The sequence below is a fragment of the Leuciscus leuciscus genome, assembly GCF_965113295.1.
Source record: "Leuciscus leuciscus genome assembly, chromosome: 20".
NCBI classification, from domain to species: domain Eukaryota; kingdom Metazoa; phylum Chordata; class Actinopteri; order Cypriniformes; family Leuciscidae; genus Leuciscus; species Leuciscus leuciscus.
Genome location: NC_138744.1, coordinates 38,242,753 through 38,260,146, shown reverse-complemented (window position 1 = coordinate 38,260,146; position 17,394 = coordinate 38,242,753). Strand labels below are relative to the sequence as shown.

The window sequence follows — 17,394 nt, the reverse complement described above, 5'->3', positions numbered from 1 at the left end:
GTATTTGAGCTCATATTTACAGTGTATTTGAGCTCATACTGTATTTACAGTGATATTTGAGCTCATATTTACAGTGTATTTGAGCTCATACTGTATTTACAGTGTATTTGCGCTCATATTTACAGTGTATTTGAGCTCATACAGTATTTACAGTGTATTTGCGCTCATATTTACAGTGTATTTGAGCTCATACTGTATTTACAGTGTATTTGAGCTCATATTTACAGTGTATTTGAGCTCATACTGTATTTACAGTGTATTTGCGCTCATATTTACAGTGTATTTGAGCTCATACAGTATTTACAGTGTATTTGCGCTCATATTTACAGTGTATTTGAGCTCATACTGTATTTACAGTGTATTTGAGCTCATATTTACAGTGTATTTGAGCTCATACTGTATTTACAGTGTATTTGAGCTCATACTGTATTTACAGTGTATTTGAGCTCATATTTACAGTGATATTTGAGCTCATATTTACAGTGTATTTGTAAACATACGTGTACGTGTGACAAACTCCTGTACTGAATACGTAAAAGACACGAGAGAGTGTTTCACATGTTTCTCATCTGTGTGTAGTTTGGTGTGTGTGTGTGTGTGTGTGTGTGTGTGTGTGTGTGTGTGTGTGTGTGTGTGTGTGTGTGTGTGTGTGTGTGTGTGTGTGTGGCTGATCATTTCATGGTTTGTTTGTGGGTTATTGCACAAAAACACTAGCCTGACGTCATCATACTCAGATTCTAGTCAGAATTCCCGACCTAAAAATGTTGTGGGCGGGGCTTAGTTCGGCTGGTATCCAGGCTACAAAAACACCATTTACAGAAGAGTTCAGATAGTTAGAAAGAAGTGTTTGCTTTTTGCAAGACGTGTGTAATGTTTTGCATCTTGTGTGTGTTTGTTTGTATGTGTGTTTGTATGTGTGTGTGTGTGTGTGTGTGTGTGTGATTGAGTGTGTTTACATGTGTGTGTGTGTGTGTGTGTGTGTGTGTGTGTGTGTGTGTGTGTGTGTGTGTGTGTTTGCATGTGTGTGTTTGCATGTGTGTGTGTGTGTGTGTGTGTGATTGAGTGTGTTTACATGTATGTGTGTGTGTGTGTGTGTGTGTGTGTGTGTGTGTGTGTGTGTGTGTGTGTGTGTGTGTGTGTGTGTGTGTGTGTGTGTGTGTGTGTGTGTGTGTGTGTGTGTGAGATCAGGCCAGACTGTCTCCTCTCCTGCTGTCAGACACACGGGTTGATTTCTCAGGTGTTGACCAGCGTCTGTGGGTTCGTTTCCACTAAATGCTCACAGAAGACTTTGAACACACACACACACACACACACACACACACACACACACACACACACACACACACACACACACACACACACACACACACACACACACACACACACACACACACACACACACACACACACACACATCCACAGCTGTGTGTGTCGAGACACACCTGCCATCTGATTGCAAACCTCAATCTGATCGTCTTACACGTGTCTGAGGTTTCTCTTGTGTTTTCTTCTAAGTTCCCAGGAGGCCGAGAACACAAGCCATGGTGTGTTTAAACTCATATTTGGAAAACTCACATCAGTTTTACATTCAATACTTTTCACAAGTCTGTGGGAGTAAAAATATCGAAATGCACAATCGAAACAATCGTTAACAAATCACAGCAGGAGTGACGACTCAAGGCAGGATCGACAGATTTTTTTTTTTTTTTTTTTTTACTTCATTAGAATGGTGCAAAACAAAGCTTTTTGCACTTGCTGTGTGAATGCACAAATAAATCATGGACATGATTCGAAAAACGACGAGGTCACACGTTTATTGTTCGCGGTCAGAAATGATTTTTTGCAGCCGAACATCATCTCACTGAGAGATCATTTACTGAGATATCAGCCTCACATTTGGAACACAACTTGTTCAGATTTATGGCTTTGATTTTCTCACAGTTTTAGAGTAAAACATGATGAACTGAATTAATAACTTTTTTACAACAGAAATGAATCATCACTGAACTGACTTAAGCTGGACTGTAACGCTATTGTCTTCTGGAAACAAACTCTGTCGCATTATTTTCCTGTTATCTCTGTAAAGTTGCTCTGAAACACTCAGTATTGTAAAAAGCGCTGTATAAATAAAAGTGACTAGACTTGACAAGTGTTTGGGAACTGGCATTTCCAAAACGTCCTCAACATCAGCTAGAAGTGTCTGTGATCAGCCTGTAAAACCCTGGTTTCCTCTATTTAAATCTTGGTTCTGCAGTAAATGATCAGGGGAAATCTCTGGAGGCCTGGACTCTCAGATGGTGGGAGGTGTCAAGCTTTGCTTTCAGATTCAATCCTGCCTCGTCACTCCTGTTGTGATTTGTTAACGGTTGTTCTGCTTGTGCACGTCGATATTCGCAGAGAAAAGCCTCTGCACTCCCACAGATGTTTCTGCTATGAGAAACACAGGCACATATGAGTGGATCTGAGATCAGCCCCAGCAACACTTCGTCATGAAGGTTTACCCTTTACACTGGGACACTGGTCTAGGCCTTCACATCTCAGTGGTGTTTCCCTCTCGCTGAAGTCAACTTCATTTATATAGCGCTTTTAAAAATTCTTTATTATTTAAATGTATTATATTTATTTATATATTTAAAATATTTTTTATTTCAATTAAATTAATGTACTATGTTTTAGTACGATAATGTTTTTTATTTAATATTTTGTATTTTATGGTACTAAATTATATTTACGCTGTATTTAAAATCCATTTATTCACTTTTTGAGCATAGACCTGAAAATTTAATTTTCAATTTAAACGGTTAAATCTTCAATGCTTTAGAGCGACAGACTGAGTTTAATCTCTTCTCAAAGACGACACTTTACAGATTATTGCTGAAGTCAAGTCTACTTCATTTATACAGCGCTTTAACAATATAGCCTAGATTGTTCCAAAGCAGCTTTACAGTGATAATAGGAGATTACAGTAACAGAGAGTGTTTAGGCTTTACAGCAGATCTAGAATAAAGTTATTGTCCAGATAAAGTTAGTTTTGATCGATTCACTTCCGTTGTAAAGATCATTAGTTATTAACTTTGCGGCCGCTAACACACACTGTTCAACTTCTCACAGAAAACAGAAACGTTTAATGTGTTCTGGCCGTCGACAACAGTGTTTAGAGCTCGAGAACGCAGACTTTGAAACAGGTTCCAGTGCAAGTTTTGAAAATCTGTGAAAGCGGTGCCGTGACGGCGTGCACATACACGCATATCAGGTGTTTAGTTTAGTGCATATTATGTGTTTAATCACAGTGCATTCATGTATCCCTTAACATTAATGCACTGTGTGAACTAACATTAACAAAGGTTAATACTTGCTGTAAAATATATTGTTCATAACCATCATTTTGATAATATCTTCAGTCATTCTGGGTTCGATTCCCAGCGAATACATGAACTGATCGAGTGTACATCTTGAATGCAATGCAAGTATCTTCTGACGAAAGCGTCTGCCAAACGCAGGAACGTTCACTATATCGCAGAGCCCTTGCTGAACTCGCTGCCAGAGCGTTAAGGGCAGCAGACAGTGGGGAGTTTGCTCAAATACTCGCTTCCCCTGCGCTTTCTTTTTGACACGTCTAAAGGGTCCTTTCTGTCACGATGCCACTCTTCCCTGTAGTTTCCATGCGGGGGGAAAGAGCCCGTGACCTCGGCACCAATGTCTTGGCAGAGGCGTTTTGCGAGAGCAGAAGGTCCGAGTGCTGCCAGATACACCGCAATATGATGCTTAAAATGCAATTCGGTTTGTTTTCAAGCCTCTATCTTTTCTTTAGCAGTTTCGTTGCATCATTTTCCCCACCAACTAACAGCAACTGAGAAACACTGTCGAGACAGGGATGAACGCTTCCAGACCGCGACGAGAAATCGACAGACTGACGGATATAAAATTGGGTGAGTATTTGGACGCCAGAAGGTCAAGCCCCTTTTTGACCCTCCCTTTTCGCCCCCCACGTCTATATTTATGGTCTGCTCCTGTCTCATGTAAAGAACAACAGCAGGAGCGGACCATCACATTTGGTCCCCAGCGTGGGGGCCGTTGGTAATCCGAACCGTTCCAGCTTTCCCACCGAGCCTCTCTTCTGCTTCTCTGCGAATACTCCGGCTTTCCTCATTTGCATCTGCTAATTAGATCCTGTTAGCATCATTTTGTACATGACGCCCCTCTAAAGCAAATGAATGAATACATCCACTTGTAAAGAATATAACAATGCTGTTAAAGATACTAATTGACTTATGTAAGAGGGATCATTTCCCATTTTTATATGCGTATTCCCTAATGCTTTGTCTAATTAAATATGGACTCTTGTAGGATGAGATATTTATGATTCACTCCTGACCAGCAGCCTCAGAACAAATGACGTGTTTACGAGAGCAAACATTTAGGATGTTCAGGACAGAGCTGAGATTCTTTGCCATGTCTTTCTTTCACCAGACTGATTAAAGAAATTGATTAATTATTAAAAAATTTTTAATGTATTTTTTATTTCGTTTTATTTCTCAAGATGATGAACTGGACGACACCGTCTGAGGTCATGTGACTAGCTTGCTGTCAGGACAAGCCTTTATGCAAAATGGAAATACTCGTGCGACTTTCTAACGATGTCTAACGACTAATTTAATGTTAGTATGGAAGCTTGTTGCTTAAAAAAAAAAATCCAAATTGTGAGATATAAAATTATATTTTTTGGGAAAAATTGTGAGATAAAGTTGCAATTACTGAATTTTTTTAATTCAGTGGTGGAACCAAAGCTTGCATACATTTCGCGTATGAATTGTCTATTGTCAATAGTGTAGCGAGGATATTTCTTTCAATTCATGAGATTTTCTGCAAATTCACATGAACAATTTAACCTATGGAAGTTTGTTTCCACCACAGAATAAAACAATAAAAAAAGTAATTGCGACTTTTTATCTTGTAGGCCTAATTCTGACTTTTATCTCTGAATTGCGTGATATAAAGTCTCAATTGCGAATTATGAATTCAGAATTGTGAGATATAGGCTAAACTCGCAATTCTGAGGAAAAAAGTCAGTCTTTTTTTTCTTAGAATTGGACTTTATATCACGCAATTCTGAGAAAAGATGTCCGAATTGCGAGACATTTACTTTGCAGTTGTGTGTTATGAAGTCCGAATTGCAAGATAAAAAAACTCTGAATTGCGAGAACAAACTCGCATTTCTGACTTTATAACACGCAACTTTATATCACGCAATTCAGATTTTTATCCTCGCTATTGTGAGATAAAAAGTCGCAATTATCTTTTCAACTGTTTTGTTCTGTGGCAGAAACAAGCTTCCATATGAACGTTGTCGTCTGAAACTCCCCTACAGATTTCTGTTGGAATGACTGGATTTCGCCCCGTAAAAATTCATGTATGTATCGCTGCAGCCCGGAGACCTGCAGGTGGGAGGAGCTTACGCCGAAAGTGGGAGGAACTTATGCCGCAAGTAGGAGGGATTTCACAAATGTGCAAGTAGGAGGAGTTTACGCCGCAATTGGGAGGAGCTTATGCGAAAATCCACAAGCCGAGGACGGCGTGAATGAGTATGGCAGGAAGTAGCGACAGTAATGAAAATAAACGATCAAATATTACGTTCCTCGTCATGGTCTGATTTCTTACAGCTTTGTTATTATTGTGTGTGTCCAATACCACTCACTGTCAATGATGAAGTCACGTCTTTACACCTTTTACCATACTTAAAGTGACGGTGTTTTAAATTCATCAGGCTGTAGGCCTTATTCAAGCATATTTCTGAATATTAGCTACATATTCTACAGTATCAAGTAAATTAACATATTAAAATGTGATGCAATTGGACTCAGTGAAGTGAATGTGTAAATACATGAAAAACATTTGGCTAATGTAAAAAAAAAAAAAAAATTGTTACCATCCATCTTTACTGCATAATTGTTTTAAATAGAAGACTAATGTTCTTCTGAATGTGTTACACATATATTACATTTAAATCTCAGGGTGGATAATTATAAAAAAAAATTCTGAATAAAATCATGTACAAGTCACTCAGAATTGATTGCAAAAGTGTTTATTTTATTTTATTATTTTTAGTCTTTTTTATTATTATTATTTGTAAGGACACTATATGAGCTCATTTGAACTGATCTGCATGCAGTGAAAACTGCAAAATCCAGGGTGGAAGGTTTCTGAATAAATGCCCTGGAGCTCGCCTCGCTTTCCCTTCCCAGCATAACCTGGTGGATACACAAGAAGCACAATAAGAACTAGGGTTTATATATGACATTGAACATTTACAAACATTAAGAATAATTTCTCAGCTCTGTACGTCCATGCCATGCAAGTGAATGGTGTCCAGAACTTTTAAACTCCAAGGAATGACATAAGTAAATTAGATTTTTAGTTTTCCTTTAGACTAACAACTAGTTTATTCATCACCAATTTACACAAAACGTACCAGGTGTGCAGCATTTGTACTCAAACCCACACTCCAGACAAGTGGAGATTGAGTACATCCTCCAGAAGAGCTGTTTGTAGTGAGACGACTTATTTTTCCAGCATGCAACACCTGAGGTTAAAAAAATAAATAAACATAACATTTAACATTATCAATGATGTTCTTGTTATGCGTTTCATTTTTTAATGTCAATATTTACTTTCTAGCCATAAGAAGTGTGCCTGATTCTTGAAATTGTCATCCCCAACTATGTCCCTGAACCTTGAGCAGGTCAATGACAGGGGCATGTAGGCAGCATCTCCTTCTTGAAGAACAACTTCAAGTAGTATGTTCTTCAGCAACGCTCCTGATAACTGAAAAGATAGCAACAGTTAGCACAGGCCGTTAAAAAAAATGTTAAAAAGCACATTATATAACATTATTCAACTACATTGAAGATGAAGCATGATTGAGGGTCATCGTCTTTTAACAGCTCATCCTTAAAGAAAAATATAAGTGGATTAAAATTGTTCTATGATGCACATTTTAAATCATCATTAAAATTGATTATGCATACCTTGCTAAAAACAGAGGGCACAACTGGTGTTTTGTCTGCTAAAATGAAGTAATTTAAAATTTGCTGACCAATATTATAGTTACATAATTTGAAACCCAGCATAGTATATGTATTTTGTTTCATATCAAAGTTCTTACTTTCATATGCAAGTTCAGTTTTTTTTTTTCATAGGTTTCAGGGAGCGCAGAGCATTCTTCTTCTGAAAGAGGATTAGAATAAAAAAAAAGTGATAAAATTATCCATTCATTTTTAATTTGACAAAAAAATATCAGCAAAATATAAAAAGCTGACAATACCAGCGACAACAGCTCGTGCACATCTTTCACTGAGAAGTGAACCTAAAACACAATAACATGAGTTTCACATTTATTTCACTGATTGTTATACATTTTATAAAATAATTATATTAAAACAAATGTTTCAATTACATTACATTACATTGTGGATTACGCATAAAAAAAGCATAACTACAATGAAAACAAGTTTTAAAAGAATTGCATGCATTGTACAATTAAGTTAGGAGTTGTATTCTAATATCAAATCCATTTACAAAACGTTTAAGACATTTACAATTTGAAAATCAATGCAGTCCTAAAACGTACAAAAATGACACTGCCACAATACCTTATTATGGTCTTTAGAATCCATAATCTGGAGAGCAAATTGTAGAAATGGAATGCAGAAAAGATCTTGTCATGCACGTTACAGATTTTGTCATTTGTGTGCTAGGCTACTAAAAAAACTACAGAAATGTATTTGGATACACTTTACCCTTATTCTTTTTTAATAAATCAAGACTAAAAATAGTGTACAAACGCCATTATGAAATGGTCTTTTTCAGAACTTATAATGCTTTTTTACAAAACTAAAAACTTACACATTACCGCCACCAACTGCAGAGCATAAACCAATAGCTACTACCAGAGCCATAGAGAGAGAGAGTTGCGACACTCTTTGATGTCGCCGCTATGGCTGTCACGTGGTTCATGTAAGCCCCAATAGTTCCAAAACGTACGCTGGCTGTCACGTTCTTCTATGGGACAGACAGCAGCGATTGCATTATTGAACGGTAAATATAAAATAAAACACACACCCAAGTACTTTTTCAGCTGTTATTGCATTATTGCATTTTGTTAATGTCAGTTTTGCATTTGGAGATAAGTTTTAGGCTATATTTTTGGAGGGAAAAGCTTAGTGTTCATGTTCGCATGGGTAGTAGCACTGGCTTTAGCGGCTCTAACTTAACTTTTCCATATCATTCATCTGATGATGGACGTCTCATGATATTTATTTTAGCACAACTGGGCTGTATTAGGCTATTGATTCCCGTGATTTTGCTTATAAATTTTGATTCAGCCATTAACCTACCTTCGTGATCACGCAAGAGGTCTGCCGTGGCGGTCCGTTCAGAATTCGCTTAGAAGCTAGCTCACTTCTTCTGATGAAAGTGGCCACCCCCAGGACCACAACGTGAAACATGATCATGTTAAGACTAAGAATATTATTTTAAGATTAAGGCCATACACATTATCAAAACTATAACAGATTAAAAACGAATTTAAGCATGGCTGATACAAATGAAGGTTTTCAAATAAAATATTTTTTATTAAACAATGACAGACAACAAAAATGTGTGCTTGTGTGTGTGAACAAGAAAAACAAAAACCAGGGGCAGGTGATCCATGAAACAGACAGGACTGGTGATGGCCATAACAATCCTAAAGGTCCAGCATTGTTCTCACAAGCCGCTTCACTCAAGACAATAATAACATAATGAAAAGTTAGTATATCCCAAAAAATTAAATTAAATAAAAGTTGCTATAAAGGTGGTAGCGATTCATTACCGAACTCTTAGCTGACGAAGTCGCGCTAGCTAACTAACGTTAGCTAGCAGGCAGTGCTTGAAAATTGGTTGAAACAACCAACATAAAATATAAATAATTACGCTGTGCATGTACAAATGAAGACCAGTATAAGCATCGCAAAGGGCCTCTGATACAATATAGACAGTTGACAATTCAAAAGAGGTCGATATTTTCGGCAACTTAACTCTGGAACAACTCGACGCGCAGCAATGTAAGTGAATGGTGTCCAACGCCCACTTGACAGTGTTTGGAACTATTCCGATCTTCATATCCCGGAAGTAGGCGGTTAAAAGCGCCGCCATTATTTACAACGGAGGTCTATGGGAGTGTCGCAACTCTCTCTCTCTATGGCTCTGGCTACTACAACACAGGTGATACTAAATAAACCAATCAAAATCCCCTGGAAGTTTGTACAGCCCACTTGCGGCTAAAGCTCCACCCACTTGCTGCTAACCCACCCATTTGCAGCTGGCTCCGACCTCCGTTTTGGCTCGCGCGGTGCGTTGTGGGAATGACCGCGGAACGGAGAAAGCGTTGAGAACGGCTGAGAGCATCAAAGGTTGGGTATTTCTCCACTTCAGCGCAAATATCACGCGAAAACATCTGTCTTGTTGAGCGTTTAAAAATACGCCAGATTTATGCTGGATTTAGTGCTTAAATCATATCGTTTACACATTGTACGCTTTTCAGTTGTTACATATAGGCTACTGTGTGTTAGATATTGCAGTTTGGATGCTTTCATTGTGATTGTACTGGCTGGGTTTATAAAAATGTATAAAATTGACAGTTTGTCTTGACATAGGGCTCTCAGTGTCAAAGCTTGTATCGGTGATGATTGTATTTTGGGGAAAAACAAACAAACAGATTAAACCATTCGATATAGATATGCCAAAAAGCATAGGAATTTTAGCAAGGACATTCACTGCTACGGATAAAAATATGACAACGGTTTCAACAAAGATTGTTTTAATGCTTTTTGGCCACTCATTTACATGACAAAAGCTTTGTGTGGGCCTGAAAACGCAAACTTTAGGAAACGGGTTTGTGCAGGTTCTTTCTCCATGTCTAAACTACAAAACCACGAATCTGTGAAACTATCGAAGGCATGAGCATGCGCAGATTCTTCACAAATTGACATCGCCAACTACTGGCCTGGCAGCAGAATACAGCTTTTTTTTTCTTTTTTTTTACATTTTTAAATTAAAAAAAATATATAGGCTATATTGGAGAAATATAAAGAGTACAGGTAGGCTTAACAAAATGTAAATCTGAAGATCCTCCGTCTTTTCCTTATGCATACAAAATCTAACAGGATATTATAGAGAATACAGCTTTTTTTAATTGTTTTTGCGGATCCATGTGAACGGGTTCATTTTCACAATGTTGTCATCTGTATGAGAAGAACACATTATGTCTTGTAAACACCCTCATCTGGCAGGAGGGCAAGCCGCTCTATGGAGCTTTATGCGTTAGTTTGAAGCGCTTTAAGCTTTACAACATTTAGGATTGTGCACTTTTTTCCCCACAGCAGTATTTTCACATGCATTTGTATCAGAGTATATCTATATTATATGGATATTGTCCCATTCTGTAAGTTTTAAAATTGAACGGCGAAAATCTTCGGTACGATATTTGAATAGGCTATGTGCAGCCACACAGTGCTAAAATTTGAAACCTTTGTTGCATAATATGTCATATCATTCCAGAAGATAATATACAGCATATGGGTTATATTGTGCAGGATTCAGTAAGTGCACTAATGTTTCATTCAGTACACGGCACTGTAAAAAGGGGCGGGAAAATTTCCACAAATCCGGCGGGAGTCTCGGGTCACTCCGTGAAAAACAATTTAGCGCAAGTTCGTTGATTTATTAGCATTCCAGCACACTGAATATAGCTGAGCTTCATTTGAGTCATTGATTGATTTATTGTTTCTGTGGTTAATCACTTTCCCAGAGGTATTTTGTAAGCTCTTTATCTTCACAAACTTAAGCCAGAGGTAATTAATCCGCTTTCTGTATGTGCAGCGCAGAAATGCATCATGAATCAAATATCAAGCATGACTAGTACATCAGTGTCTCCTATAATGACAATCTTACGGTATCATCTTCACTTCATCAAAAGTTCAGTCATTTGTATAGTCTGTCTGCGACTGCTTGTCTAATCATTTCAGAATGCATTATTATTTTTCCTTGATTTACACTGTTATGGAAGAATACTGAAACACACTTTTGATCACCTTTTTATTTTTCCAGCTAAACAATGCTTGTTTAATCACGTTACAAAATCACAGGTATTGCAGATTTACTATGGTAAAATCACTGTAACGCATGATGACCTTATTGCTTTTAGTGAACTTGAAGCATTGATTTATGTTGTGTAAAGATGTCAGATGTTTTAGATCTGTTTTGTCATTCAGTGTTATGTTAAAATAACGATAAATATGTTTTTATTTGTATCTTTTAATGCAAATCTAATGAATGAAGAGAGTTTTTATTTTGAGAAAACATGCTTTCCATCTTCTCTGCTTTCTTACAGATGTGTGTACGGTCCTGGTGGTCGTCCTCGAGGCAGATTCAACGCTTCTGTTTCTGTGTGTGTTCAGGTCTGTCAAAACCACTGGATTCACTTACGTTTAACTCCCTGGCAAAACCTCGAGCGATAGAAAGTGGCAGTGAAGAGAGAAACAAGGCCTTAAGCCTGAGATTAAAGAGGAAAACAGAGCTTTACAGGAACATTTCACCAAAAAAACTACATATTATTCTCACTCCAATGTTGTTACAAACCTCTAGGATGTTATTTTTTCCTGTGGACTTAAATGTAAAAATGTAAGTTATACAGGTTTGGAATGACATGAACATCATTCATTATTATGTGGTTACACTTTACAATAAGGTTCCACTTGTTAACATTAGATAATATATTAACTAACATTAACTTGTATTGTTCAACTGGTCAAGGTTGATATGGGATTTAGAAAGTAATTAGTAATGCAATATTTTTTACTTTTTGTTTGTTCAAATTTATCTGGTCTTTAATAACATTCTCAAAACGTTTGCACAAAAACATTATTTATACATGGATCATGAAATGTTTCAGTTGGACATTCGTCCAACATTTTTGTTCAAAAGTAATGTTTCAAAAGTAACATTCAATGTTTGCAACATTTTTAAAATGTAACAACTTCATTCAGAATGTTCAAAACAAAGTAACATTTCAAAAGTAATGTTAAATGTTTGCAACATTTTTAAACGTAACTACTTGTTTCAGAACATTCAAAAGTAACATTTAAAAAGTAACGTTCAGTGTTTGCAACATTTTTAAATGTAACTACTTTTTCAGAACATTCAAAAGTAACGTTTAAAAAGTAACGTTCAATGTTTGCAACATTTTTAAACGTAACTACTTGTTTCAGAACATTCAAAAGTAACGTTTAAAAAGTAACGTCCAATGTTTGCGACAATTTTAAATGTAACTACTTGTTTCAGAACGTTCAAAAGTAACGTTTTAAAAGTAATGTTTAATGTTTGCAACATTTTTCATGTATACTTTTTCAGAACATTCAAAAGTAACGTTCAATGTTTGCAACATTTTTAAACGTAACTACTTTTTTCAGAACGTTCAAAAGTAACGTTTAAAAAGTAACGTTCAGTGTTTGCAACATTTTTAAATGTAACTACTTGTTTCAGAACATTCAAAAGTAACGTTTAAAAAGTAACGTTCAATGTTTGCAAACATTTTAAATGTAACTACTTGTTTCAGAATGTTCAAAAGTAACGTTTTAAAAGTAACGTTTAATGTTAGCAAAATGTTTTGGTTGGATGTTACTAATTCAGTAGCTACTACTTACTACGTAGTTTCAGATATTTAGAAAACATTCAAAAATGTATATTTGCGAAATGATAAAATGGAACGTTTCCTTAAAATTAAACGTAAAAAATGGCACCTTCAGAGAACATTCATAAACAACTTAATGGGAACATATTTTTGTTTCTTTCCGCTGTCATCTAAACATCATCAAGCACATTTGACCAAAACATGAAAGCAAATGCTTTTCCACCCCGCGAGCGTCATTAGAGCCGCGCGTCTTGTGTTCTGCGCGGACCTTTGTCTGTCGGACCGAAGCGTTTCTGCTCAGCGGGTCTAAACTTCTCTGCGCAGTAATTAACCTCTCTGAGGAGAGAGGAATACATAAAGAACTGTATAAGAGCCCAGAGCAGAATGGATTCTGAGAGCGTCTGTCTCGTGTGCACGATCCCATTCAAAGCCACGCGCTCTTCCTCCTCTTCCTCTTCTTTTAACACATGTGAGCTCCAGCATGTAATGAAGGGAAACTGTGATATGTGGAGCCGAGAGCAGATCTTTCTCTCTTAATGAATACAGAAAACACAGCGTCTGAATGGACAAGCTCGGGCTCCTGCTGAAGAAGGCCATCTGACGCCGGCTCTTATTAAAGCACATAAAGCAGAGGCAGAGAAAGTAATTTTGTTCGATCCTTTTCTCCTGGTGGCTTCTGCCACTTTTTTACGGACGGGCTTTTATGGAGCTCATAATTATTTCGGTGAGTGGCCTCAAGCACTAACCCAGGAGTCTTTGTGTCTTTTTGACATTTTTGGGAGAAAATGGATGTCATATTAACATTTCTGTCATTTCTATTTCAGTTCTGAACAAGAGCATGCTTTACTAAAACACTTGCATGTTTTATGCTCACTATTTGCTTTTAGCATTTGATATTCAAAAGACAATATTTGCAAATCTGAATAATTTGAACTAATGTAGTTAACTAGTATTATCAAATGGATCCTTGGTGTAAAGTGTTACAGTTTTTCAATCTCACCTAATTTATTTGCTATTTCTGCTGTTTTATATGGTAATGTTGACATACTGTATATTCACAATTATTACAATATTTAAAGTGACATCATTCTTGAAACAAAAAAAATCAGAAACACTTTACAATAAGGTTTCATTGGTTAAAGTGTTAACTTAACTCTTTAGTGAACATGAACAATACTTCTACAGCATTTATTAATCTCAACATTTATTGATACATGTTTAATGTCATAATTTGTCAACATTAGTTAATGTACCGTAAACTAACATGAACAACATTAACAAAGGTAATTAAATGCTATAAACAAAATATTCCTTATTTGTAACTTAATGTATTATAAAGTGTTACCGCTATTTCCTGTTAATGATTTAGTTTTTTACCTTTTATGACACGAGGAAGGAAATAAAAGGTAACAACAGGTCGAGTTTTCTGGCTCATTATTTGGTTTTAGCATTTGATATTAAAAAGACAACATTTGCAAATCTGAATATTTTGACTGGACTGATTATATCTGTTTGTTCGGGAAAACATCACAAAAAGTTCCCATTAGTTAATGCATTCCAACATTATCAGTGAGCAATGCATTTGTTACAGTATTTATTAATCTTTCATAACATTAGAGCGTGTTCAGGCCCAGTAAATAATAATAACAGATGCAGCTTTTGATTTGAATAATGTTGAAATTAACATTAGCTAAGATTAATAAAGGCTTTAGGAGTTAAATGATTGAGTTAACTAGTGTTAACAAATGGATCCTTGGTGTAAAGTGTTAGTTTTTCATTCTCACCTAATTTATTTGCTATTTCTGTTGTTTTATATCGGATAATATCATATAATCAGTATGATTTTAATCGTTCCCAATATTGACATACAGTATATTCACAATTATTTACAATATTTACAGTCCGAATTCTTGAAACAAAAGCTTTCGGTAACACTTCAGTTATTTAGTGAACATGAACAATACTTCTACAGCGTTGATTAATCTCAACATTTACTAATACATTTGTAATATCAAAATCTAGTTAATGCACCTTGAACTAACATGAACATAACATTAACAAAGGTTATTAAATGCTATAAAAAATATATTCCTCATTTGTTACTTAATGTATTATAAAGTGTCACCGCTGTTTCACGTTAATAGTGTTTTACCTTTTATGACACATAAAACAAAGAAGGAGATAAAGGCAACGACAGGTGCAGTTTCCCTGGACACAGATATTAGAGTTTTCCTGAAAGCAGGGATCGTTGTGAGGGTCTGTAAAGCGAGAGGCTTCGGGAGCGAGTGTGGAGTCTCAGGCCTTCGGGAGCGAGTGTGGAGTCTCAGGCCTTCGGGAGCGAGTGTGGAGTCTCAGGCCTTCGGGAGCGAGTGTCGAGTCTCAGGCCTTCGGGAGCGAGTGTCGAGTCTCAGGCCTTCGGGAGCGAGTGTGAAAGCACTGGAGGCTTCAGATGATGTCGTCTTTATTCACGGTTTGATGTTGAATCGTGTCACAGTGAATCTAACACACCTGATCTTGTGATCGCACTCGACCTGCGAAGATCGGCTCCAACAGTCACTTAGGCTAAAACACTGAAACAAAGACAGAAGGAAAACACTGGACACGAGAGCTCTGAACAACTGCTTATTAGTCTCAGGGTTTTAGCACTTTCACATTGTTTCCAAGCAGCTTTACAGAAAATCATGATGTGTTCATGCCTTATAGTCACACTTATCAGATTAGACACATTTTGCAATGATGCAAACAATTAAATCAGTTGAGATTTGCTTTACAGAATATTGTGTTTATCTGTTCATTATTTGATGAGATTTGCAGGCCGTCTGTTAGATTTCTTCTTCTTCCGCTCTTGAGTCTATGGCCGCCCGTAGAACCGTATAGTTAAAAGTTGTGAAATTTGGCACACAGATAGAGGACAGTCCAAACATCAACCACCGCAATTTTGGAGTCTCTTACTCAATCCCTCTAGCGCCACCAACTGGCCAAAGTTGCACTCACATATATGCAAATACAGACATTTTCTGACTTTTTTGATACTATTATTTAATAGCTATTTTTGCTTAAAACTTCTGAACGGTTTGGCCAAAAATCATAAAATTGGTCTCTATTGATCCAGTCCAGCACATCGAGTCGCATAGCCATTTAGAATTTTGTTGTAAAATGCTGTATTTTATGAATGCATTAGTGCATCATTACGAATCACTGTGCGTGTCATCGGCACTTGATAGATTTCTTGAGTCACACCGAGAACAATGATAGCTATGCCATATTCGGTCGAACTTGTTTTCTTTGAAGACCATTTTGACTAGAATAATCTAGAAAGCTACTCAATGTTTAAGTTTGTCTGACACCCGGCGGCCATGCTTGCACAAATCATGCCTTTATGTGCTTAATTGCTGCTTGCAACTGTGTTAGATTCTGTTATTTTCCCGTTTATTATTGTAAAGCTGCTTTGAATCAATGTATAAAGCGCTATAGAAATAAAGCTGACTTGATTTCTGATTTCTGATCTCTAGATCCTGTAATATGCATGGGATTTTTTCACCCGTTTTATTGCTTTTCATTATAATTTCACTATGCATTGCATTAGCAAACATCATTGAAAACCTCAAAGGATGTGCATTTCCCTCTTATCTCAGCGCTTACACATGAAGGTCCAGCGCCGTGTGTCGCACATCTTCGGTGAGTTTGGCATGGCTTTAGTCCACTGCACGTTGGTAGAGATGAGGTTCACCCCAAGCCTTTGCCTCCAGCCATCCCTCCTCCCCTCCCAGTCTTCTGCTTGATTACTCATAATGTAATTTTAATTAAAACTGCGGTGTCAAAGGGTTTTGCGAGCCCAGATTGCAGCACTGTGGAAGCTCCTCACTTGGTTCAGAGGAAATGCATCTTGACACCACCGGGACGCCGAGATCAACAAAAGCTGCTCCTCTTTATAGGGCATCATATCACCACGAGTGTGGTCATGAACGGCCAGCGTGCAGCGAACCATCGTTTATTTGTACATCCATCAGTCCTGACTCTGCGTTTCTGATCATGCATTATCTGCTTATCTGAGTATTGTGATCATTACTAACACAGGTTATAATCACATGTTCGTTGTGTCTGCTACATGAATACATAGTTAACTAAGCACTTATATGAATCAACACACACCAATGCTACATTTTTCTAAATGTCATTATCATTTGTTGACAAACAAGTATTCATTACTTCAATGAGCTCATTGTTTCTGCCTTTAATTATTACTTTGTTTAAAGTAATACATTTTTCACTAACAGGGATTTTTATATGTACATTTCTGAAATACATAACTTACACAGTTTCCTCTGATAACAGATCACTGTAAGCTGTAATGTGGACTCATGCATTTTCTGTAAAGCTGCTTTGAAACGATGTGAATTGTGAAAACCGTTATACAAGTAAACTTGAACTCGTCTGATCTGATCAGGGCTTTATATGCAGAGAAAGCTGTAGAAATAAACCATATTGTCACTTGCAGTGTGTAATTTCTGCTCCACATAAAAAAGAACAGCAAAAATAATGATAGTTCCCCAAACTCTCAGGTTTCTGTTTCAACAAGACAACTCCGTGACAATAGAAGCTTGTTTCTGCAATGGAATAAAAAATAAGAAAGGTGACTTTTATTATGACTTTTCATCTCACAATTC

The 17,394-nt window shown here is 36.9% G+C and overlaps 1 protein-coding gene and 1 long non-coding RNA gene across 8 annotated transcripts in view; both read right to left on the bottom strand.

Moving 5' to 3' along the window:
• Positions 1-17,150, bottom strand: part of LOC309484018 — a 28,803-nt gene extending 11,653 nt beyond the window's left edge. The window contains exon 1 of the long non-coding RNA XR_014200709.1: positions 16,860-17,150. This is a non-coding gene — a long non-coding RNA (uncharacterized lncRNA). The remainder of the gene's footprint in view (positions 1-16,859) is intronic.
• On the bottom strand, positions 6,067-7,885 carry LOC309483069 (uncharacterized protein). Of its 7 annotated transcripts, none has more exons than XR_014200483.1 (6): positions 7,163-7,638; positions 7,026-7,063; positions 6,900-6,947; positions 6,669-6,822; positions 6,470-6,580; positions 6,067-6,248 (listed from the first exon to the last, which is right to left on the bottom strand). XR_014200483.1 is itself a non-coding variant. In XM_082148710.1 (6 exons), exons 2-6 carry the CDS (start codon positions 7,166-7,168, stop codon positions 6,136-6,138), a joined length of 432 nt encoding a protein of 143 aa, XP_082004836.1. In that variant the 5' UTR covers positions 7,169-7,224; positions 7,650-7,885; the 3' UTR covers positions 6,067-6,135. The 7 variants fall into 7 exon arrangements, 5 of the variants coding, with proteins under 5 accessions (XP_082004836.1, XP_082004838.1, XP_082004835.1 ...); XM_082148710.1 differs by lacking the exon at positions 7,026-7,063 and adding an exon at positions 7,650-7,885 and having other exon boundaries at positions 7,163-7,224; XR_014200482.1 differs by having other exon boundaries at positions 6,669-6,947.
• Positions 17,151-17,394: the final 244 nt, after the last annotated feature.

Bases quoted from the DNA above. Each gene is read 5' to 3' on its own strand.
- LOC309483069 (XM_082148710.1), bottom strand. The intron at 6,823-6,899 runs GTAGTTGAATAA...CTATCTTTTCAG, and splicing joins AATCATGCTTCATCTTCAAT to TTATCAGGAGCGTTGCTGAA. The intron at 6,249-6,469 runs GTACGTTTTGTG...TGTATCCACCAG, and splicing joins GTACAAATGCTGCACACCTG to GTTATGCTGGGAAGGGAAAG.